Raw genomic sequence first — 23,062 nt, 5'->3', positions numbered from 1 at the left:
ATCTTTGCTCTCAATCTGGTCAATGACCGGTTTGTAATCATCAGGAAGGCCTTCAAGGATTTTCTCAATTTGGTCTTCATGGTCAAGTGGTTTACCAAGGACAACAAGTTCATCAAAACGAACAACAAGACCACAAACGTATTCGTCAATAGATTTACCTCCCTTTGTTCAAGCTTTGATCTGTTGGACATGGCCACGGCTTGGTTTGGCAAACATTTCGGCAAGAGTCTCCCAAACTTCGGCAATGGTTTGAGCACGTGACACCATAGGTTGGACAGAAGAGGACATGGCACCAAGTAATGCGCTGTATAGAAGTTGGTCTTGGCATTTTCAGAAGACAAAGTCTGGACTTGGAGTCGTAGTATCAGTCGTCGTCACTTGGAGTCGTAGCTGATAACCGTCAATCAGAGCATGGATCTGCAGGATCCACATGAGGTAATTGTTTTCAGTGAGTTTCGTCACATTGGCGGTGTTAAAGTTGAAGAGAGGCTGCGTAGAGGTCATGATGACATCCCTAGTTGAGGGAGAAACATTGTTTGATGTAGTCATGGAGGATGATGAAGAGAGGCGGCGAAGGTTGTTGCGTAAGAAAAAAAAATTTAGGTTTTAGGCTTTGATCGGTGCTCTAATACCATATAAGGAATGAGTATATTCAATATGTCAAATGTGAGAGAAGCTACAGACATATATATACTAACAGAGGGAGACTAGGGTTCATGTATTTACAAAGAGATCCCTAAACTTATACATATCTACTCTAATAGTAACTATCTGTTCTCATATAGATGACATTTCAAATATATTGAAAATAAGAAATCAATTCTGTATTCTATTACCCCAGTATTTTGCACAAATCTTCTATCATCCATCGCGATTACAACAGATACTGGTTGGATTGCAACAGCCGCTGCAAGCGCAGCTTCGTTGTCTTCGGTAACACGCTTGTAGTCATCAATCATCACATTATCTTTCTGAACATTAAAAACATAACTGTCAAATGGATAATCGGTAACTGAGTCATCTATGATATGTGTAAGATAGTGTTACTGATGGACCTTTGTGGCACTGCAACCGTCAAACCTATCTTTGTAAGGGTAGTTTTTCTCGGTTGTGATTCCATCTTTTCTCTTGATGAACTCGAATGCGGTTTTTATGTCACCTGGCTTACAACCGTCATTGTTACTGTCACAGTCCACAAGTTCTTGTTCCGACAGTGAGACAAGTTCTTTTTTATTAATGATCTTGTTGATTCCCTCGACGGCTGCAACTACAGAGAATGCCCAGCAACTGCCTGGTAATGCTCCCGTAGTCTCAATTAGTTAGATTGCAATAACATATCTTTACGATCAACAAAGACTAGTCTGACGACACATTAAGCTTAATTTACAATTTTTCTTATTATACATTACATATTGAACAATCCAAAGCTTTTAAATCTTAAAATATGTTGTTTTTCTTAAGCACTCAAGCTGTTGAATTGTTCTTCAAGTTTCCAGAAAGTGAAAACATTATTTTTTTTTCTTTCACTGAAAGCAAAACAGAGAGATTCTTCAGAGATTTTTTGTTGTAAGACTTACGACAATATTTTCCTTGAGACTTGGCACCAGTGACGGCTCCCTCCCTTCTCCAATCAACAGACGTCGGCAGTTCTACTTCTACCGTGTTCTCATGCATGAACCGTCCTGAAACATTTTCATACGTTTCCTCGCCATCGCAAGTATAACAATTACCGTACATGTCAAAAAACTCTTCGAAGGTCAAGTCAGCGAAGTTGTTGAGCTTAAGGTTGTAGGGTACGGTCATGGTATCGTGGACGTACTTCACATTATCTTTAAAAATCTCCAATCTACGATCCATCTCATCGGTTCCCCTTACGATAGAGTAGTGCCCCATCCACTTCTCGTATAACTTAGATAAGCTCTCTTCGCTCACTAAATCCAACTCTTCGAAGTTGAATCCCCGAGCAAAATTGAAAATGAGAAGCAAAGAGAAAATGATCAAGAAAAGTCTTTTCATCTTCTGATTCATTGTTAGTAAAAATTTACAGGTGATAGTTTTTAAGTAAATGATATAAAATATGTATTTATATAGGTTAAGATAGTTGCTATGAGCCTATGAGGAATACTTTTTCTTTGACAAACAGCTTGTAGAAAGCAAGGCGAGCTAAGTCTCAGTTTATCCTATTTCCTACGTATATTAACCGAAAAGACCGTAATATACTTCATAACTTTAACCAATAAAAAAATTCTGAATAATATAAAATGAACGTCTGTTTTATTAAATAATTCATTTACTTGCTGCATAAGTTTTTATAACCGGATACGAAACAAGACAAATTCTTTCGGGCTAGACAGCTAGAGCGTGGGTTATATAAATAAACTTTGTTTCTGTTTAGGAAAATACTCCTCTGTTTACAAATTGTTATTCTACATTTTCTCTAATGCTAAATTTTCTATATTTTTATATGAATATTAGAAATGTCAATCTACTTTTTTTCTTTTGTGTTTGAAGGCCAAAGTACTTTGTAAATCTCCTATTTTGTAGAGAAAAATCTTTTTTTTTTTTTTTTTGTCAAACGTAAAGAAATATCTATGAGACGAGTTCTTACCTATATCATGTACTACGAAGATACCTAATTCACGTATTACGAAGAGATCAACCATAGTTGACAAGAAAAATAAAACAAATATACTAAAAATTGTGAGAACATGCATTAATTTTTAATTTTTTTGATGGGTAGTCGACTCATTTTTATTTGATCAAATCGCTTTTTTTTAACACACTTGTTCTTGATAATACAGAAATTGTTGCACGACTCACGATGTCCTATATGAAAATTTATTTAAATTTAAAGATATCAAAATGCATATGCAGGTCTAATGTTACTTTTTTTAATTTAGAACCTAATTATTTGTATGAGAGTCGTTATTAGATCAACACCAAAATTCAAAATCTGCATATTGATTTAAAAAAAATATGTGCCTTAAAATATCAAATAAATATAAACCGAAATCTAATAAAAATGATAATCAAATAAAATTTGAAGCTAAATCATAACTAAATCATTAATAAACCAATATATGCCTATATTATTAGGCATGTTTTTAAAAACTTTACAGTTATATAGATATAGGTATTAGATATATGATGGTTTAATCATGGTTATGTAAATAACCGGTTTGTACCGGATAAGCTTTATTTGTATATAACCTTTGTATCATATATTAATTGTGAATAACAGAATCACTTTCCATTCTTATTTTCCTTCTCTCTTCTCTACCATCTTCATCCTCATCGATTCTGTTCGTTCCACTCAACTAATATGGTATCAGAGCTATACGCTTAGCTCAGATTTTTGTTTTCTCTTTACTCTGATCGTTTTATTGTTGGTGATTTGTTGTGTGGTTGTTTGTGTCGATATGGGAGTTCCGATTCGGAAAAGTACTCGTCGTCTGGGTAAATCCACCGGTGCTGGGAGTTCTGCTTCAAAATCGAAAGCTCCGATGAGCTCTCTCTCTTCGATTATGGCAGATCCAGCTCGGGGTGTTCCGATCACCTCCGTTTCTGAGATCGATATTGTGGATAGTCCACACTCACCGTTTTTTCTTCACAGCGCCGATCATCCTGGCCTCTCTCTTGTTGCGGATCGTCTTGATGGTACGAACTACAACCACTGGTGCTCTGCGATGAAGATTGCTCTTGATGCAAAGAACAAACTCGCTTTCATCGATGGTTCTCTTCCTCGTCCGGATGAAGGTAATCCTATCTTTCGGATCTGGTCTAGATGCAACAGTATGGTAAAATCCTGGATGTTGAATGCTGTTTCTAAGCAGATCTATGGTAGTATTTTGAACTTTGATGATGCTACTATGGTATGGAAAGATCTGCACAATAGGTTTCATATGACAAACTTGCCAAAAACCTTCCATTTGATTCAGCAGATTCAAGATCTGCGTCAGGGTTCCATGGACTTGTCAAGCTATTACACTGCTTTGAAAACTCTATGGGATCAGCTTGATGGCAGTGAACCTACTGAATCATGTTTGTGTTGTCGTTCTTTCAACTGTGTGAGCAAACACAATTTTCAGGCGAAGGTTGATAGAGGACGGCTCACTAAGTTTTTGGCTGGTTTAAACGAGTCTTACTCTATCATCAGAGGTCAAATCATCATAAAGAAGCCTCTACCTGATATTGCTGAAGTTTACAACATCCTAAATCAAGATGATAGTCAGAAACAATTTGGGGTCACTGTTGTACCAGCTGCTTTTCAGGTTGGGAATGTTGTGCCACATCCTGGAGTGATGAATGCCATTGTCCCTCCTGCCTCTGTTGGATCTGTTAATGCTGCATATCAGTCTCATAAGAAGGATAAACCGATTTGCTCTCATTGTGGTTTTACTGGCCACGTTGTGGATCGTTGCAACAAGTTACACAATTATCCACCTGGATGGAAGCCTAGGAAGCAACAATTTGCATCTTCTCAGTCTTCTCAATCGTATGGTCTGTCTCCTGCTGTTACAGCCCAAGTTTCTGCTACGATTGGTGCTACTGACAAGAAATATGATGGTTCAGAGAGTTTGATTGGAAACTTGTCTAAAGACCAGTTGCAGAACTTCATTGCGTATTTCAACTCCCACCTTGTTCCTCAGTCAACCTCTCAGACCACACCAACACCGATGATCGACGCTTCACCTTCTGGTATTCTCTTCTCTAATTCTACCTATTGCTTTATTGGGATATTGATTGTTGCTCAATGTGTGACAAATAAAAGATCATGGATTATTGATTCTGGTGCCACTCATCATGTCAGTCATGATAGGAGTTTATTTGATGATCTTGATATGTCTATTCGTCAACATGTTAATCTTCCCAATGGCAGTTTAGTTATGGTAGCTGGTATTGGTACAGTGGTGATCAATGGTTCTATCAGTTTGAGGAATGTTCTGTATATACCGGAATTCAGGTTGAATCTTCTCAATATAAGTTCGCTGACTACAGACCTTGGTTCTTGTGTTATCTTTGATCCTAGTTCTTGCTTGATACATGATCCTATCAAGGGATTGATGATTGGAAGAGGTAGAAGGATTGCTAATCTTTACTTGTTGGACGTTGAAGATCCTGCAGATTCAAGACAACTATATTCTTGTAGTTTGAATGCTGTAATAGACTCTGCTGTTTGGCATAAGAGACTTGGTCACACTTCTTTTTCTCAGATTGATATGATTACAGACGTTCTTGGCATTTCTAAACAAAGGAATAAAGGGGTTATACATTGTGATATTTGTCAACGAGCAAAACAGAAGAAATTGCCATATTCTAATAGAAACAATTTTTGTTCTGTACCTTTTGATATGTTCCATATCGATGTTTGGGGACCGTTTTCAGAACAAATAGTGGAAGGGTTTAAATGTTTTTTGACGATAGTAGATGATCATAGCAGAGTAACTTGGATTTACTTGCTCAAGTTGAAGAGTGATGTGTTGAAATTATTTCCTGATTTCTTACAAATGGTGGAGACTCAGTTTGATAAGAAGGTTCGCAGTGTAAGGTCGGATAATGCTCCGGAGCTAAAGTTTGCTGATCTTTATCGCAACAAAGGGATTGTAGCTTACCATTCTTGTCGAGAGACTCCAGAGCAGAACTCCGTCGTTGAAAGGAAGCACCAACACATTTAGAATGTCGCTCGTGCTCTTCTTTTCCAATCCAATCTTCCTTTATCGTTGTGGGGCGATTGTATTTTGACTGTCATGTTTCTTATCAACAGAACACCTTATCCACTATTGGACAACAAAACACCGTATGAGAAGCTCACAAGTAAGACACCATAATACACCGATTTGAGAACCTTCGGTTGTCTATGCTACGCGAGCACTTCTCCGAAACAAAGAACAAAATTTGAAGATAGAGCCAGAGCTTGCGTGTTTTTGGGATATCCATCAGGTTATAAAGGTTACAAACTGATGGATATTTAGAGTAATGTTTTTTTTATTTCCAGGAATGTGAAATTCTTTGAAGATATCTTCCCTTTTCAGAACACGCAACCCACCAATGATGCCACACGGTTCTTTCCCCATTTGAGTACAAGTGTTGGTACTAGAGGAGAGTCTTCTGGCACTGTACGTGAGGGGGAATCAATTAGTGAGGGGGAATCAGTGACTGAGGTTGTTGAGACAATTCCAAGAAAACGAGTTTCACGACCTCCGGGTTATCTTCAAGACTATCAGTGCAACTCTTTACAAGAATCTACAGTTCATCCTATCTCACAGGTTTTGTCTTACTCCAATCTCTCAGACCCCTTTTGTGTTTATATCAATGCTTTCACAAAGTATCCTACTCCTACTAGTTATCATCAAGCTAGTAAGATTAAGGTATTTTGTGATGCTATGGAGACTGAGATAGGGGCTATGGAAAGGACACACACGTGGTTTGTCTGTTCTTTGCCTCCGGGTAAAAAGCATGTCGGATGTAAATGGGTGTATTCGGTGAAACTCCATGCAGATGGCAGTCTTGAGCGTTACAAGGCTCGCTTAGTAGCCAAGGATTATACTCAACGAGAGGGCCTTGACTATGTGGAAACCTTCTCTCTAGTTGCAAGAATTGCCACAGTCAAGTTCCTTCTTGCAGTTGCAGCTCCCAGAAAGTGGTTTTTAGATCAGCTTGATGTTTCTAATGCTTTTCTTAATGGAGATTTGAAGGAAGAAATTTATATGGTTCTACCACCCGGTTATGCTCCAAAACAGGGGGAATCTTTTCCACCAAATGTTGTTTGCAAACTCCAAAAGTCTATCTATGGCCTCAAGCAAGCATCGAGACAGTCTTTACTTTCTCTGGGTTTCAAGGGTGGTTCTGGTGATGATACCCTTTTCACAAGGCGGTCAGGAGATGTTGATATGGCAGTCCTGGTGTATGTAGATGATATTATCATCGCTAGTAACTCTTCTCTCGCCACTGCCTCTCTCACTGCTGCCTTGAAGGAAACGTTTAAGCTGAGAGAATTGGGTCCTCTTAAATATTTCTTGGGGCTTGAGGTTGCAAGGACTTCTGCAGGAATTTCCATTTGTCAAGAGGAAGTATGTCCTGGACTTGTTGGATGAAACTGGTCTCTTAGGATGTTGTCCGTCTCCTATTCCCATGGATCCTAGTGATGTATTGAATGGGGAAACTGGGACATTATTGGCAAATGTGGAACAATATCGAAGACTGGTTGGCAAACTCATGTATCTGACTTTTACCCGACCTGACATCACTTTTGCAGTACACAAGCTTTGTCAATTTACATCAGCTCCGAGACAACCTCATCTGAATGCTGTGTATAAAGTTCTACATTATCTTAAAGGCACAGTTGGTCAAGGTATGTTTTACTCTGCTACTTCCGATTTTCGACTGAAAGCTTTTGCAGACGCGGACTGGGGCAGATGCACGGATAGCAGACGTTCTGTTTTTGGCATTTGTACTTTTATTGGTCCATCATTGGTCTCTTGGAAGTCAAATAAACAAGACACAGTCTCCATGTCCTTTGCGGAATCGGAGTATCGGTCTATGGCTGCAGCCGTGAAAGAAATTCTTTGGATAAGGAAGCTTATGGTTGATTTATGGGTTGATATCTCTAAAGCTTCTACACTTTACTGTGATAACACAGCTGCTCTCCATATAGCTAACAATTTGGTGTTCCATGAATGGACTAAACATCTGGAAATGGATTGCCACATTGTGCGAGAAAAGGTTCAGTTGGGGATCATCAAGACACTTCATGTCGGCACTGAACACCAACTAGTTGATGTTTTCACTAAACCATTGTTTCCTACACAGTTCTTGAGACTCATTCGCAAGATGGGTGTTATTAACATATACACTCCATCTTGAGGAGGAATATTAGATATATGATGGTTTAATCATGGTTATGTAAATAACCGGTTTGTGTCGGATAAGCTTTACTTGTATATAACCTTTATATCATACATTAATTGTGAATAACAGAATCACTTTCCATTCTTATCTTCCTCCTCTCTTCTCTACCATCTTCATCCTCATCGATTATGTTCGTTCCACTCAACTAATAATAGGAAAGAAAGAATTACCCATTTTTAAAACAATTTGGAAAGATGAATATTGGAGGTTCGTGCTAAGACATAGAGTGCTAAGACGTAGTAGGAAGTAGCTATGGATCTGGATTTGTCAATTCATTGATGAAAAAAAGAAAAATAGTAGCAGTTCGCAATGACTCTCTTAAATAGTATTAAACAAGTGCTAGTATGTGATAACGTGAAAGATCGAGACCGGAGAGCATCTATATCTATATATAATTAAACCAAACTGCTTATATCTTGTTTGAACCTAGTCTTCTCTCGATCTCTTGTTTTCAAGCTGAAATATTCCAACGATCGATGTGTTCTTCACACAGATAATCTTTATACTAATAAACAGGTATGGTTTAAATAGTAACTTTTGTAAATTAATATTTGAAACATTAATAAACACAACATATTGATTTGGGATTGCTATTCTTCATGAGCTAATTTTGCATTTGGCCACCAATATGCTTGTGTGTTTTTAATTCTTTTTCACATTTTGGAGGCAATGATTTTTATATTTTCTTATATATGCAGGTAAGGAAAAGATGGATCGTCCGGCCAACGACGCTAAACAAGAGAACATTATTTTAAGGCCCTCATCAGGCGCCATCCATTCATTCATCTTATTAAAAAAGGTTTTAAAAAGTCTGATGCTTGATTCTCTTCCTAATTCATCAGAAGCGGACTTCTGGGGATTCACCTTATTGCATCTTCAAGATCCCTAAGTGTCTCACTCACAACAACCACAATGCATATGGCTATCAACCCACAGTAGTGGCCATAGGCCCTTACTATCGCGGAAATCAACAACTAAATTGGATTGAAGGGCAAAAAGAAGAATTTAAGGAATTGTTTATAAAGACTACAGGAAGTGGTGTGAACGAAGAGGCACTATATAAAGGATTGGCACTCAAGAAAAACGAGATTAAAAAATCATATTTAGATCTTTCTGGAGCGGTGTCAAAAAAAAGAAAGAAAAAAAAAAGATCCTTCTGGATCTTTATATGATCAAGATGGTCATGATAATGAAGCTCTAATCAACATGATGGTTCTTGATGGTTGTTTTCTTCTCGTATTGTTCCTAACTAATGATGCAGAAAAAATCCCAGAGGAAAATGCAATTTTTAGTATGCCGTGGGCTCTTCCATCTATTAGGAGAGATCTTCTTCTTCTAGGAAATCAGATTCCACTGGTTGTTCTACAGACTCTACTAGACACAGCAAATTTTTTGCAGCCAAGTGATTTACAAGAAATCGCTCTTAAGTTCTTCAACGGTTCCTTTAAAGTTGGAGAGCGATCTTTGGTAAAGAAACACCCCAAATTTAAAGCAAAGCATCTTCTTGATATGATCCGTCAGACTTTGATTCTCATTCAACCTCCAGCTGAAGGAGACAACAATGCTGCCATTCCCATTCAACCTCCTCAATCTACTAGTGTTACAATTCCAGTTGAAGGAGACAACAATGCTGCCATTGCACTTCAGACTAGGTTAACATTGCCAGTGAACAAGCTTCGTAAACGTGGCATTAAATTTGAGGTCAAGAAGGGTGCGCGGACATTATTGGATATAAGTTTCAAGAATGGCGTGCTTCAAATTCCAGAAGTAATCCTGGATGATTTTATCAGCGTTTTTTTGTTAAATTGCATTGCATTTGAGCAGTTCCATGCAAAGTCAACAACCGAGATAACAAGCTACGCTATGTTCATGGGCTGCCTTATTAACAGTGAGAGAGATGCATCATATCTTGCTGAGAAAGGGATCATACAGAACTATCTCGGAACAGATCAAGATGGTGTGTCTCGATTTTTCAAGTGAATCTTAAAGGATTACGTGTTTGATGACGAAAATAGCTACTTGGCTGATGTAATCAAGGATGTAGACGAGTATTCTTCGAATGGTTGTACTGTGTGGTGGGCAAGTTTCAAGCAAACTTACGTGGGTTCTCTATGGATTGCTCTATCAAAGTTAGCCGCTTTAGCTATTCTTCTGCTTACGGTAGCTCAAGTGGTCTTGGCAGCTTTTGCTTTAAAAAGCGGTAACAAACAAGGTTGATTAATGTTCTTGGATTTTTGTGTCATGTTGTTTAATTGTTGTGTGTGTGTTCCATGCAGCGCATCTTGACTAGCTTGTGTATGGACTACTACGTGTATGATTCGATGGGTCTGTTTCTTGTGGTTTTCCATTTGTTTTCAAGTACTTTTCTTAATTCACGTCTGGTAATTGGGAATGGTTTTTGTAACTTTTGTTTATGATTCAAAGCCCTGTGTGGCTTTTAGCATATTAATTATAAACTTGGGTTTGCATTTTATAAAAAGAGTCGTGAGAGATGTTCTCCAATATATCTTGCTTTGGGCATTCAATTTTAACGTGCGGTGTAAATTTTTTAAAAAATAATAACATTTTTTATATATATTTATTTTGTTTTGTTTAATTAAATAATAATCTTGTTTGGATTGTCAATTATTAGAACAATAATAGGGGACATAAATATGTAATTTATAAGCTATTGTCGGATTAAGTCACAATTTTACCAATGATTTAATCGTTTTACAAAATTTTAGTTAAATTATCCTGATTTAATATGTCTAATATTCTTATATTAGTGGTATTGACCAAATAATTAAAGGAAGATTTAACCCGTGTTTCAAAACCGCATTAATAATATTTCATATTTATACTAATGTTAATTCAAACCGTCATGTTAATGACATGTCCCACTATATAACAACAAACCGTCATATTAGTGGTTTAACCCGTGTTTCAAAACCGTCATATTAGTGGTTTTGGTTGTGTGTTGTGTTTCGTTTGTGAAGTTGATATTTATACATGGAAAATGCTTGATGAGCAAGGAATTTATGATCCGTAGTAATAAAAGAGAGATTTTAGTGTTTTCATATTTGAGTTGATAACATTATCGCAGAATAATATACAGTTTCTTAACACGGTACTAATTATATTAAATATTTTTCTTGATGTTAAAGTTAAATATACCCGATTATTGAGTTTCTAAAGTTGGGTTATCGTTTTTATGAACATTATTAACATTATAATAATTATTACGATTGTAATCATTTGTTACTCAAACTCGGCTATGTTATTTAAATTTAAGAGATCATACAGTCTTTAAAGATCTATTAAAATAGGTTTGAAAATTTTTATGGGATTAAAAATTTAATGCTTAGAGTTGTTTTTGGAAAAATCAAAATGTATAGATGTTGTCAAGCTATTTGTGGCAATAAATGTATCAAATTAGGTCGATTTAAATAGTTTCATTAAATGAGTTTCCAGGAATTGTTATTTTAGGAAAATAGTTAGGAGTTAATGTTGTAAATAAAACAAATTAAATAACAAAAACTTCAAGAGCATAACCCAAAATGTACCTCAAAAATAATAATATAGATGAATCAAGAATCTAACTAATTAAGCTAAATATCCTTCAATTCACACAATCAACGAGCCGTATAGATTATCACTTATCGGACCAATGTCAAACTTTGGTTATGAATTGCAATACTTTCTTTTCTTCTGAATGTAATGTTATTTTTTAAACCAAATTTCTCGTTAGTCAAGCTCCTCCGAGAACAACGAGGACCATCTAAATCGTTGGTCGAGCATCTATATGTTCACTGGCCGTCCTTGAACTTTGCCGGGTGAAATTAAATACATTATTCATTACCATTTTACCCAACTTGTAAGCGCAGAGAAAACTCGGACAGTTTGTGTTTGTGTTTTTTTTTTTTTTTTTTGTTACGGGAAAAGTACCAAAAATCATGTCAATATGTTTTCTTTAGAAGAAAAAAACATGAATTGTTTTTCATTTCCCGAATAACTCATCTAATAAAAATTCTCAACGTAATGCACCGTTTAACAAAATGTTGTAAGTTTAATCCAGCTAACATTTGTTAATAATTAAGTGAAAATACACCAGTTCCATCTTATCCACTTATTAGAATGACACAATTTGTATGTAGAAAAACAAAAAATTAACAAAATTTATAAAAATATAACGTATCAAAATATAACTAAAAAATAAAAATAATATTAAAATATAATTTATGAAAATATAACATTATGTATAAAAATTTGATTTTACTTTTTTTGAAAAAATATGATTTAGAAAAATTTGAATGTAGAAAAATATGCTTTAGATATATGATATTTCAAAATATTATTTAAAATATGAATTATAAAAAATATAATGCACAAAAATAAGATTTGAAAACTATAACTTAAAACAAATCTGTTGTCACTATATTTACATTGTACATTTAATAAATTTGTTATCAAAAACTAGATTTTTGGAAGCAAAAAAAGTCTGTCATAACATAAATAAATCTGTCATAACATATGGTCTTCACGTAGGTCACTTTAGCAATTTTTATAAAACGTTAATAAATCTTTTATCAAAGAAAAAAAATTTGTTTAAATAAAAAAAGTCTGTCATAACCTAAAACAAATATGCTATCACTAGATGTTAAAACTAATTGTTTTTTTGTAAAATAATTTGTCACGTTACGAAAGATTTTTTATGAAGAAAATAATTGTGAAATATAAAACTGCCAGACATTATATCAAATCTGTCATATATTATGAAAGTCTGTGTTGTCTTATAAATAATTCTGTCGTGAAAAATAAATCTGCCATTAATTATAAATATGTCGTAACTATCGTTAAAAAAACTGTAATCCAAACTGAGACTGTTATAAAAAATTTGTCATGCAAAAACAAATTTGTTGTTTACAAACAAATTTGTCACAATTAATCCGACAGACTTTTGAAAATCTTTTGATTTTAAAAAAAAAAATTGCTGGGAGGGTAAATTTAACATTTTCCTAACAAAAGAAAAAAGGTATTTTAGGCAAAAAAATAACTCATCTAACCCTCACATTTTAGGAGTTAGTTTAGTAACTAAACTCTTAATTTGAGTCATTCTAGTTGTTTTGCAATAATTAATGGATTTTCTAATCATCCCAAAGATTGTAATTAGTTTATGTAATTTACGAGAAACATGAATAAAGTTGTGTAACACGAATAGAGTATTGATTCTCTTTTACAACCAATACCAAAGATCTACTTCTGAAGCAACATTTTATTGAGGCTGCAAATTTGGTATACAATGTCAAAATTTTGTGGAAGTATACACAAAACGTTACATAATAATAATTTCATGTAATGAAACTAGCAAACGTGAAGAATAAAGTAAAAGTAAAAGTAAAATTGGAAGCTTAGTACGATTTTTATAAATGATGGGTACTCATTGTCTTCTTTGAAAGCCTATGCTCATAGTTATGAAGTAGATGATCAGTGCTGCAAAAAGAAAAATTAATTTAAAACTAAGATGAAATAAATTTGTAATAAAATAAAAGTACACGTAAATGCATTTTGAAACTTACATCCAAAAGTTTTTAGTTGATATTGTGATGATGTACCGGATGGTGTTATAACTACACACATACATAAACAAAGAAAATCATCAACTTTTCAATTAAATTAGTGAACCAATTGTTTAGAAAATTTGGTCTAAACGCTAAACCGGTTCACTGGACCTAATCTGTAGTATAAAACTATTTAACTTTTTAGTACAAAAGAACTGATGATACGATACTGACCTGAATCACAGTTTGTAGTGGAATTGTGGTTGTCACACATACAAACATGCCTAAGCCCTCCACCATCAGCAGATTCGTAACCACAAGTCCCAGAAGTTGCAACACATGCACGACAAAACGCATCACTTCCTTGTAGCTCGTACTTGACACGTATACCGTAAGCCCAATCAGACGGTCCTCTAAGCTTCAAGGGTGCGAGATTATACGCACTACTGTATCCTTCACACTCTAACTTACTTAGATTAATCGCTTTTACGGACTCAAACCCGACCGCACAACACATGGGTGGACCTGACCGGGAATGTATACCCGGTTGTCTGTATCCGACCATGTCCCAAGCTGGACATGACATGTATTCTTCGCAGCTCATTCCTGAGATGTTGCGGCATGGCACTTTCTTTTCCGGGAAGCCTATAAACCAGCATTTAACCGGAGAAAGAACCAAATTAAACCGGACTCCGAGTGTTAATAATCGGATTGGTTTAAGTTTTTAAAAAAAAAATCATAATCCAAACTGAATTTTGGTATATGGAAAAAGATATAATAATTTTTCAGTTACCTATGTATGAAAAGTATATGTAATCATATTAATTAATGTAATAATAGTATTCCTCATAATTAAATTATTCAGTAATAATAATAATAAATCAAACCGATTAACCGAAAATCCAACAAATAAAACGAACTCAAATTCTAAATCGGATTATAAGATTGCAAAGAAATCAAAATCTAATGCTAAGTTGTTTTTATGAAGAATCCAAACTAATTTTCAAAAGTTGTCTAGCCTAAGTTGAAACTTAAATAAATTAAAATTCAATATCTTAGTTGTTTTTTTTCCTGAAGTGTTTGTTGTAGTAACTTACTAACCTTGAAATATAGGAGATTTAGGAGAACATCCAATCAACATAAAGACATTATCAGAGGTAGGATTGAAATAAGGAGCTCTCCAATCCTCAGCTTCAAAGCCATTGCCTTTGCCGCCGAGCACGATGGTTTGGCAGGTCGACATGTGAGGATCATGCAGTGTTATGGACTGATATGCGTAATCGATGTCCAACACTCTATAAGAACCTGACCTTATGTGAAACATCAAGACATCGTTCATACAAAACAAGAGATCTCTATACCCTGGATGCCCACATCCATTTCGGATTCCAACGGATAGTCAATGGTTATGTTTCCACAGTATGATCGGCATGCATCCACAATGCAAAGCTCTATGAGTGCCAGAGAGGATAGAATCAAGATCAAGATTTTCATTTTCTTTATTGGGTCTGTTTACAAGAGAGTGATGTGTGTGATCTTTGATGCAGAGAGTATAGAGTTATATCTGAAGATTGCTTGCAGCTTAAGAGATTCTTTGCTTGTCCGAACAATAAAGCTAAACGTCTGCACTTTTTACTACATATGACCAAAGTGTCTCCTAGGAACAAAATAAAATAAGATACAAATAACAGAATATATTGCATACAGCTACATTTGTATAGCTTGAGCCTTCTCACTATATACCACTAAAGCATTTATATAGCTTTCAGGCTCAAGATCGGCGAGGATCAGGAGAAGTAGTTCTGTTCTTTTTGTATTTCCAGAACTCATCCTTCTTCCCTTTCGTCCTAGCTTTAACCCGACCAAATTTACTATTAATTATACCAAGTATGGCAGTTTTATCTTTTCTGTTCTTTGTCTTTGCCTTGTCTTCAAGAATCGCCCTAAGTTTCTCATAGGACCTCGGGTCTGGTACTTGCCCGCTTTTAACCATCATCTTGTGGTAAAAGAATGCCCTTTTGAAATCTCGAACACGAACAAACGCGTAGATCATGGTTGAATATGTGATGGAATCAGGTTTTAAGTTAAGAGCAGCCATTTCCTTTAACAGCTGTGGCAATTTCGCATCTTGTCCTCCCCGTGCGTACGCATTCATCAGCATATTGTAAGTCAAAACACTTGGCTGCAAACCCATTTTACCAAACTCAGAAACAACATCCCTTGCTTCGATGTAGTGTCCTTGCTTGGCAAATCCATCAAGAAGAGTGTTATATGTTATCCGTGTCCCTTTAATTTTTTCTCTCAGCATTAGTTTCCAAATTTCCATCAGCTTTGCAGTGTCACCAGATCGTCTGAATGCATCGAGAAGTGATGTGTATGTTTCAACAGACGGTTTAATCCCTTCTTTACACATCTCTTCAAAGGAAGCATAAGCTTTTTCGTGCCAACCACTGACCGAGTAAGCATGAATAAGAGCTGTGTAAGAATGTGACGAAGGTCTCAAACCTACTTTCTTCATCCGCAGGAAAGCATCAGCAGCCATATCACTCATCTTCTTTGTCCTCCCATACGCACTAATCAAACACGTGTACGCTTTCACATCTGGACCTAAACCTAAATCCTCCATCTCCCTCAGAAGTGTCTCTACAATATCAGGCTGCATCCTTCTAGCATAAGCATCCATGAGAATATTATAAGTTGCAGCTGTAGGCTTCAAGCCTTTAGCTTTCATTTCAGCAAAAAGACCTTCCACTTCTTCTATGTGGTTGGATTTGTTGTAAGCATCCATCAGCGTATTATACACAATCGTGTTTGAACGAATACCTTTCTTCTCCATCTCTGTTTGGATCACAAGAGCTTCTTCTTTTAGCCCTTCATCACAAAACGATTTCACAAGGCCACCAAAAACATCCAGACTCCACTTCACACCTTTCTTGCTCATCTTCTCAAATATCTCCCAAACTTCTTTCGCACTTCTTCCTGCTTTCCTCATGGTAGTTATCATTATAGCACAAGTAACATTGTCCGGATACACATTGATCTTATCCATAGCTTCATACACTTCCAAAGCATCACCATACCTAACAAGAGATCACCAACTACAACATTAGACTAAAGCTGGACCAAAGACTACAACTTTACATTCTCCTGAGCTAAATCATGGTGCAAAGAGGACAAAAGGTGATACCTTTGAGAAGCTGAAAGACCAGAAATGGCGGCATTGTAGAGACGAACATCTCTAAACTCATCCTTGTCTGGTAAATTACTTAGCAGAAGCAGAATCTTATCAGCCATTCCTTGTCTACCTAGCAATGTAAACAACACAGAGCAAGCACGAGGCGAAGCAAGAGAAGGTTCTTGCAAACTCATCCATTCATAGAAATACAAACAACTCTTAACAAAACCAGATTCACCCAACATCACCAATGCATCTACACACTCTGCATCACTAAACCTTTTCTCAAAACCTGATAACATCTCTCCTAGAGTTTGATTCTCTTTCAAATTCTTAGCAAGTTCCAAGATTTCCCCAGCGACGATGCCATTTTCAAACGGAGTAAGCAGCACACCAGGTGTTTGTTGATTTGCCGCAAAGACTGATTCCTCAAGCTCGGACTCTATTTCAGTTCCAGAGTCAGCGAAGTCTGAAGCCAAGTGCCAGGACGTTCGACGATTCTTCTGGAGGGAGAATTTGGATTCACGAGCTGGGTCTTCGGTTGGTTCTGATGTTAAAGTTCGTGACTTGAAGAATTTAAGAATTGGGTCTGTGAACTCATCTCCTTCTTCTTCTTCATCAACTTCATCTTCTCTGATAATATTTGTCGAATTGTCTGGTTGTTGAACACTATCTGGTGAGGGTTCATCGAAGCAGGAGAGGAAAATGGAAGAAGAAGATGACGACGAAGGGGAAGTAGCAGAGAGAGAAAGGGTTTTTCGATAGAGTGAAGAGCGAAGAAGAAGATAAGGTTCAGGGAAGTGAACTCGGTGAGATAACGGAATTGAAGAATAAAAGGATTGGGTCGCAAGAGAAGAATACGCCATGGACATGGCTCAGCTTCAACCTTCAAGCCAAGTAATAATATTTTGCAAAAGAAAGGGTTTTACTACTACTACTCTGTTTTGGACTTTTGGTTTAGCTGTGGTAATTTTTCTTTTTTACTTTTAATCACACAAAGTCTAAGACTGTGTGCAAAGTTTCTAAAACATTATATACAAATTAGCCATTTGTCCTGAAAAATTTGTTCATTTGTTCTGAAATTTCATAGCTTTACAAATCATCTCACAATTTTTTTCTTTTCATTTTCACATAATTGTTGACTTAAATGAAGCTTGATTAATATCATTGGTTAGGCTTGTGTTACTCATTTATGAATTATATTGGTTAGAACATGAACAGAAACTGCAATAAAAACAATAGTCACACATCTATAGATAAGTGAATAACGAAATAGTCTTCATAAAAACGTGTAAACAATAGAAGATACTTAGATAACTTAGCAAAACTAATCCCTGTTGTTTGTGTGGTGTAGTATCTTCTTCCTTCTATGTGTTTGTATCTGAGTAGCTTGGTAATCTATCTCTCTCATTTATCTAATATGAGTTGGCATAAAGATGAAAAAAGGTTTGTTTCACTTTACTTTATCAAAAGAAACTTCATTTTATCACCGACTTAACTTATTTTCTGCCAAAAAGCCTTAGCTTGTGTGTTCTTTTGGTTTTAGAAACTAACATAAAAACCATATATTTAATCATTGATGAATTCAAAAGGTTCCCATCAACTTCATACATACGTACATTGAAAAACACATAATATCCTATAAATAAAGAAATCTAAAAAAAACAAACAATGATCAAACTTATTATTTTCTTTTATAATATAAAGATTAAAGAGCTTTAGAGTTCATCTTTAAGCGAGTCCGAGGAAAGTCTAGTAGGATTAGTGTTGGAGTTCTTGAGAGGGTAAGAAGCCTCCATTGCAATACCACAAAGTCCTTCTTTATTACGGATACCTCTTTCCATTCTTATGTATCCTTTCTCTCCCCATTCCTCTCCCCATGAGTTCTTCACGATCCAATACTTTGTTCCGTCTATAGTTGTTCCATAGCCTACGACCGCAACTCCATGGTTTAGCTCTGTTCCACATCGTCCCGTAAACACTCCCTAATGAAACCGTTGCATGTGTTCAGACAAAGAAAGATTAATACGTTTTGAAATGAAATTATAGTTTGTGTGTTGTGAGTTATCTTACCTCGGAGTAGAATTGAAAGTCTGAGCCTCCAGCATCAATAGCAACAGAGACAGGTTGATTAGCAACAGCTTTCATTAGATCATCCTCGCTGTTCTTCGGAACATCTTCGTGTCCGTCGATTGAAACCACCGGAGCATTTTCTTTCTTTGTGTCACAAGTTTCATCAGAAGCTTGGTAAGGGTACACTAGCTCGGTCGTGAGTCCTCCTTTCTCCTTTATGAAATCAAAAGCAAGGTCCATTAACCCTCCGTTGCATCCTTGGTTCTGGTTTGTATCGCAGTCCACAAGCTCTTGCTCTGATAGTGATGTCAGCTTTTTAGTTCTTATTTGGTTGATCCCTTCCACAGCCACAACTGTTGAAAACGCCCAACAACTCCCTGTAATAACCACAAACCTAACCTTGTGTCGGTAATAATTTCACATATTTCTTTTAGACTGAAGCATCAATGAAAAGAAGAGTTTTACCGCATTGGCCTTGGTTTTTGACAGGAGTGACGGCTCCATTCTTTCTCCAATCAACGGAGGTTGGGAGAGTATCTACATTTGCATACATGAAGCTCTTTGCTGCCTGTCTTTCGCCTTGAAGCATCCTATGATGCTTGATGTTTGAACCAGCATATGTTCTCCTAAATTCCTCACTAGTCATGTCACCAAACTTGTTGAGCTTGAGCTTGTAAGTTTTGTCCTTCTTGTTGGTCTCGTGGATGTGCTTCACGTTGTGCTTGAACACGTTGAACCTCTTTGCCTTCTCTTCAAGGCTCCTAGCAGCAACCGTGTGGTGACTCCTCCACCGCTCGTATAGCTCCCACAAGCTGTCCTCTGATTCCACATCTTTGTCATGGAAATCTAAACCTTTTGTGGTTTCAAGAATCATAAGCATGCAAAGCGCAAGAACAATGAATCGCTTCATCTTTTCGTCTGTATGGTGCTTTTTCGTATGTTCTTTTGATTTAGAATGAGTTTTGTGGATGGTAATGACTAAAGAGAAACTGTTAATATATAGGGAATGTAAATGTTGATGAGAGAGAGTATTGTGATGACGTTATGTAATTAAAAATACCAAAAAGGTGTTAGAGGATTACTTGTGGGATTCAACAAAGATTTCAGGTTGGTGACAAGGATACATTAATTAATTGAGATATAAAGATCAAACTTATAATAATTGAACTTTATGTTGATGTTGTGGTGCAAGCAAGCTATTTCATTTTATTTCTGGAAACATTCGGTGATGAAAGGACTCAATTATAAGTGTAAAATGACATTTTCATATGAACAACGTATGTGTACTGATAATTGATCAAAGCACAACTTGTACGCAACGATTTATCTTTAATAGGAACTCTGTTATTGATGTAACCTAACTATGATTAATTATAGTGATTATGTATTTTTTTCTACTTCTACAAATATGTATGCATATGATAATTTGGAAAAGCCGTATGTGACTAACTATTTACATTATTTTTCTTTTTTCTTTCCTTTTCAATAAGAGAACAAAGTTGTTTGGTATGCCATATTTTCTAGATTATGGTTTTCTGGAGCCGATTAAATAGAAGTCATCTTTAGTCATTGGGTTTTAACTTTTAACAAAGCTTTGAAGTTTGAACTCAACAATTTTTACTCCCTAACTTATGTCATTCAACTAAAAGACATTACAATAACTGTTGTCCAAAGACTTTTAAAGAGAGATGTTAAATTTTAGAAATATGAGTATGTTGTCAAAAGAGGATTATGAATGCTAAATTTCAGAAATAAAAAGTTAGGAAAGTGCTGGGAAGTGTGTGTAGTGATTTAACTGATATTGGGGGAAAAGCAAATAAATAAGATAAACGCGGACACACACACAGCGAACACGCACATCACATCACATCACCAACCAAGAGGATGCAGTGTCATGGGTCATATGACTCATGAATTGCGTTTGCTTCTAACGTTTGTTTCGTTTTATTATGTTAAAACTTAGACAAGAAGCAGAGGTTGTGTTTTGTTTTCTTGATCTTATTCAGACGATAAAAGCCAGTACTTATACAAGAAGAAGATGAAACCTAATTAAAAGAGCTTACAAAGGAAAAGATCAAAATGGGGCAAATAAATATTGACTAAACTCTAATCGATGTACGTAAGTAATATAAAGTAGCAATATCTTCAACAGCCTCCCTCAAGTTGGAGCATGTACATCAAGAATGCCCAACTTGCCAAGAAAAAACTGAAGTTCGTTTTGCCCCAATGCCTTAGTAAGAATGTCTGCGAGTTGTTGTTGGGAAGAAACATGAGTGGTGGCAATAATACCAGCTAGAATGGCATCCCGAATATAGTGACAATCAACTTCTATATGTTTGGTCCGCTCGTGTTGAACCGGATTAACGCTGAGAGCAATGGCAGATTTACTATCCGAGAATATGCGCATTGGCTGATTATGAGAAACGCCAAGATCGAACAGAACCCGTTTAAGCCAAATGAGTTCTTGAGTGAGAAACGCCATGGCTCCATATTCCGCTTCCGCCGAGGAGCGACTGACAGTGGGTTGTTTCTTTGTTTTCCATGATATAGGTGTATCACCAAGCTGCACCAAATAGCATGTGAGAGAGCGACGAGTGAGAGAACATGCAGCCCAGTCACTATCACACCAACCATTAAGCTGCAAATTTGAGGTTTTTGAAAGCAAAATGCCTTGACCGGGATTAGACTTTAAGAAACGAACCACCTTTACCGCAGCATCCCAATGATCATGGCGTGGAGACTGCATGAACTGTGCTAGCGTATGAACAGAGTATGACAATTCAGGTCTTGTGACAGCCAAGTAAATCAATCTTCCAACTAAGCGACGATACCTCTCAGGATTAGTAAGCAAAGAGGACTTGGACAAAGAAAGCTTGTGATTCTGTTCCATGGGAAAAAAAGATGGCTTAGTGCCAAGAAGTCCCATCTCTGAAATAATATCAAGAACATACTTCCTTTGTGACAAATAAAAACCTTGATCATTTCTTGCCACTTCAATGCCCAGAAAGTATTTCAGAAAACCAAGGTCTTTCATATGGAAGCATGATTCCAAGTAAGCTTTGAAACGGTCAATGGCAACGGAGCAACTGCCGGAGATAATCAAGTCATCAACATAAATGAGAACATGAACATATGTACCATTTTTGTTATAGCTGAAGAGAGAGTAATCCGACAACGACTGTGTAAAACCATATTGTTTTAAAGCTGTGGAGAGACTGGAAAACCAACACCGCGAAGCTTGTTTTAAGCCGTAAAGAGATTTATGAAGCCGACATACCTTAGTTGGATCATCACAATGAAAACCTTGAGGTAATTTCATGTAAACCTCCTCAGTCAAACCACTGTGTAAGAAAGCGTTGTGTACATCCATTTGATGTACACACCAATCACGAGCAGCCGCAACACCAAGAAACAAGCGCACAGTACTCATATATGCAACCGGCGCAAAAGTCTCATCATAGTCAACGCCTTCTTGTTGACGATTACCCAATGCGACTAAACGAGCCTTGTATCTCTCAATTCTTCCATCAGAATGATATTTAATTTTGTAGACCCATTTGTTTCCAGGTGGTAAATCCACAATGGAAAACGTTTTATTGACCCTCGCTGACCATGAGGATACCCAACAAATACGCATCTCTTTGATCTTGAATCAAATTTATCTCCCTTATGATTTTGGTTGTGTGCATAGCACAACGATCCGAAAACGCGAAGATGAGCGTAGTTTGGCACCGTCTTGTAAAGCAGCTCATAAGGAGATTTTCCGTGAAGAAGCACTGACGGAGTTCTGTTGATTAGATAAGCCGCAGTCAGAATACATTCTCCCCAAAACTGAATAGGCAAATGTGATTGAAATCTCAAAGCTCTAGCAATATTCAAAATGTGTCGATGTTTTCGTTCGACTCTTCCGTTTTGATGTGGAGTTCCAACACATGAAGTTTCATGATGGATTCCGCGTTGAACAAAATAATCCGCATGCATAAGAACTCTGTACCGTTATCACTTCTCACCACCGTGACATGTGTGTGAAACTGACATTCAACTAAAGCAAGAAAACTCCTCAAATGTTTCTGCGTTTCACCTTTGTCAACCATCAAATATATCCACACACCACGTGAGAAATCGTCTACTATTGTCAAGAAGTAGCGAGCACCAGAATGGGACGGGGTTCTATAGGGTCCCCAAACATCACAATGTATAAGATGAAACATTTCTGAGCTTCTATTATCACTGAGAGGAAAAGTTTCACGAGTTTGCTTAGCTCGCATACATGTGTCACATACACTGTCCAAAATCTCTCTATTACTTGACAAAATATGATTAGGTAGCAAGCTAACTACTTTGCTTGATGCGTGTCCCAAACGCC

At 36.5% G+C, this 23,062-nt stretch overlaps 4 protein-coding genes and 1 pseudogene across 4 annotated transcripts; 1 reads left to right on the top strand and 4 right to left on the bottom strand.

Annotated features, from left to right (window-relative positions):
* Positions 1-330: 330 nt before the first annotated feature.
* On the bottom strand, positions 331-2,028 carry LOC147922891 (KDEL-tailed cysteine endopeptidase CEP2-like). The gene is made up of 4 exons (XM_087497827.1): positions 1,578-2,028; positions 1,056-1,291; positions 837-971; positions 331-417 (listed from the first exon to the last, which is right to left on the bottom strand). The coding sequence occupies exons 1-4, from the start codon at positions 2,026-2,028 to the stop codon at positions 331-333; spliced, it is 909 nt and encodes a 302-aa protein (XP_087353953.1).
* Positions 2,029-8,600: 6,572 nt separating this feature from the next.
* LOC104763326 (UPF0481 protein At3g47200 pseudogene) lies at positions 8,601-10,125 on the top strand (annotated as a pseudogene).
* A 3,017-nt stretch (positions 10,126-13,142) lies between these two features.
* Positions 13,143-14,942, bottom strand: LOC104761016 (uncharacterized). The gene is made up of 4 exons (XM_087497468.1): positions 14,550-14,942; positions 13,683-14,093; positions 13,467-13,517; positions 13,143-13,380 (listed from the first exon to the last, which is right to left on the bottom strand). The coding sequence occupies exons 1-4, from the start codon at positions 14,785-14,787 to the stop codon at positions 13,328-13,330; spliced, it is 753 nt and encodes a 250-aa protein (XP_087353594.1). The 5' UTR covers positions 14,788-14,942; the 3' UTR covers positions 13,143-13,327.
* Positions 14,943-15,058: 116 nt separating this feature from the next.
* On the bottom strand, positions 15,059-17,688 carry LOC104761017 (pentatricopeptide repeat-containing protein At5g50280, chloroplastic). Its single transcript, XM_010484035.3, has 2 exons — positions 16,636-17,688; positions 15,059-16,528 (listed from the first exon to the last, which is right to left on the bottom strand). Exons 1-2 carry the CDS (start codon positions 17,493-17,495, stop codon positions 15,220-15,222), a joined length of 2,169 nt encoding a protein of 722 aa, XP_010482337.1. The 5' UTR covers positions 17,496-17,688; the 3' UTR covers positions 15,059-15,219.
* A 485-nt stretch (positions 17,689-18,173) lies between these two features.
* Positions 18,174-19,936, bottom strand: LOC147922890 (KDEL-tailed cysteine endopeptidase CEP1). Its single transcript, XM_087497467.1, has 3 exons — positions 19,162-19,936; positions 18,697-19,073; positions 18,174-18,608 (listed from the first exon to the last, which is right to left on the bottom strand). The coding sequence occupies exons 1-3, from the start codon at positions 19,604-19,606 to the stop codon at positions 18,342-18,344; spliced, it is 1,089 nt and encodes a 362-aa protein (XP_087353593.1). The 5' UTR covers positions 19,607-19,936; the 3' UTR covers positions 18,174-18,341.
* Positions 19,937-23,062: the final 3,126 nt, after the last annotated feature.

The sequence above is a fragment of the Camelina sativa genome, chromosome 18 (genome assembly GCF_030686135.1).
Source record: "Camelina sativa cultivar CO46 ecotype springtype chromosome 18, ASM3068613v1".
In the NCBI taxonomy this organism is placed as follows: domain Eukaryota; kingdom Viridiplantae; phylum Streptophyta; class Magnoliopsida; order Brassicales; family Brassicaceae; genus Camelina; species Camelina sativa.
This window is presented reverse-complemented; position numbering and strand designations above follow the sequence as displayed.

What these genes read in the sequence shown, in the direction of transcription:
- LOC147922891 (XM_087497827.1), bottom strand. Translation starts at nt 2,028, where the DNA reads ATGAATCAGAAGATGAAAAGACTTTTCTTGATCATTTTCTCTTTGCTT. An exon ending in GTCTCAAGGAAAATATTGTC is followed by an intron (nt 1,292 to 1,577) that starts GTAAGTCTTACA and finishes GAGCATTACCAG; the next exon opens with GCAGTTGCTGGGCATTCTCT. An exon ending in GATTTGTGCAAAATACTGGG is followed by an intron (nt 418 to 836) that starts GTAATAGAATAC and finishes TGGATCCTGCAG; the next exon opens with ATCCATGCTCTGATTGACGG.
- LOC147922890 (XM_087497467.1), bottom strand. Translation starts at nt 19,606, where the DNA reads ATGAAGCGATTCATTGTTCTTGCGCTTTGCATGCTTATGATTCTTGAA. An exon ending in CAAAAACCAAGGCCAATGCG is followed by an intron (nt 19,074 to 19,161) that starts GTAAAACTCTTC and finishes TGGTTATTACAG; the next exon opens with GGAGTTGTTGGGCGTTTTCA. An exon ending in ACTTTCAATTCTACTCCGAG is followed by an intron (nt 18,609 to 18,696) that starts GTAAGATAACTC and finishes CGGTTTCATTAG; the next exon opens with GGAGTGTTTACGGGACGATG.
- LOC104761016 (XM_087497468.1), bottom strand. Translation starts at nt 14,787, where the DNA reads ATGAACGATGTCTTGATGTTTCACATAAGGTCAGGTTCTTATAGAGTG. An exon ending in CACTACAAACTGTGATTCAG is followed by an intron (nt 13,518 to 13,682) that starts GTCAGTATCGTA and finishes GTATGTGTGTAG; the next exon opens with TTATAACACCATCCGGTACA. An exon ending in TCAACTAAAAACTTTTGGAT is followed by an intron (nt 13,381 to 13,466) that starts GTAAGTTTCAAA and finishes TTCTTTTTGCAG; the next exon opens with CACTGATCATCTACTTCATA.
- LOC104761017 (XM_010484035.3), bottom strand. Translation starts at nt 17,495, where the DNA reads ATGTCCATGGCGTATTCTTCTCTTGCGACCCAATCCTTTTATTCTTCA. An exon ending in GGTCTTTCAGCTTCTCAAAG is followed by an intron (nt 16,529 to 16,635) that starts GTATCACCTTTT and finishes ATCTCTTGTTAG; the next exon opens with GTATGGTGATGCTTTGGAAG.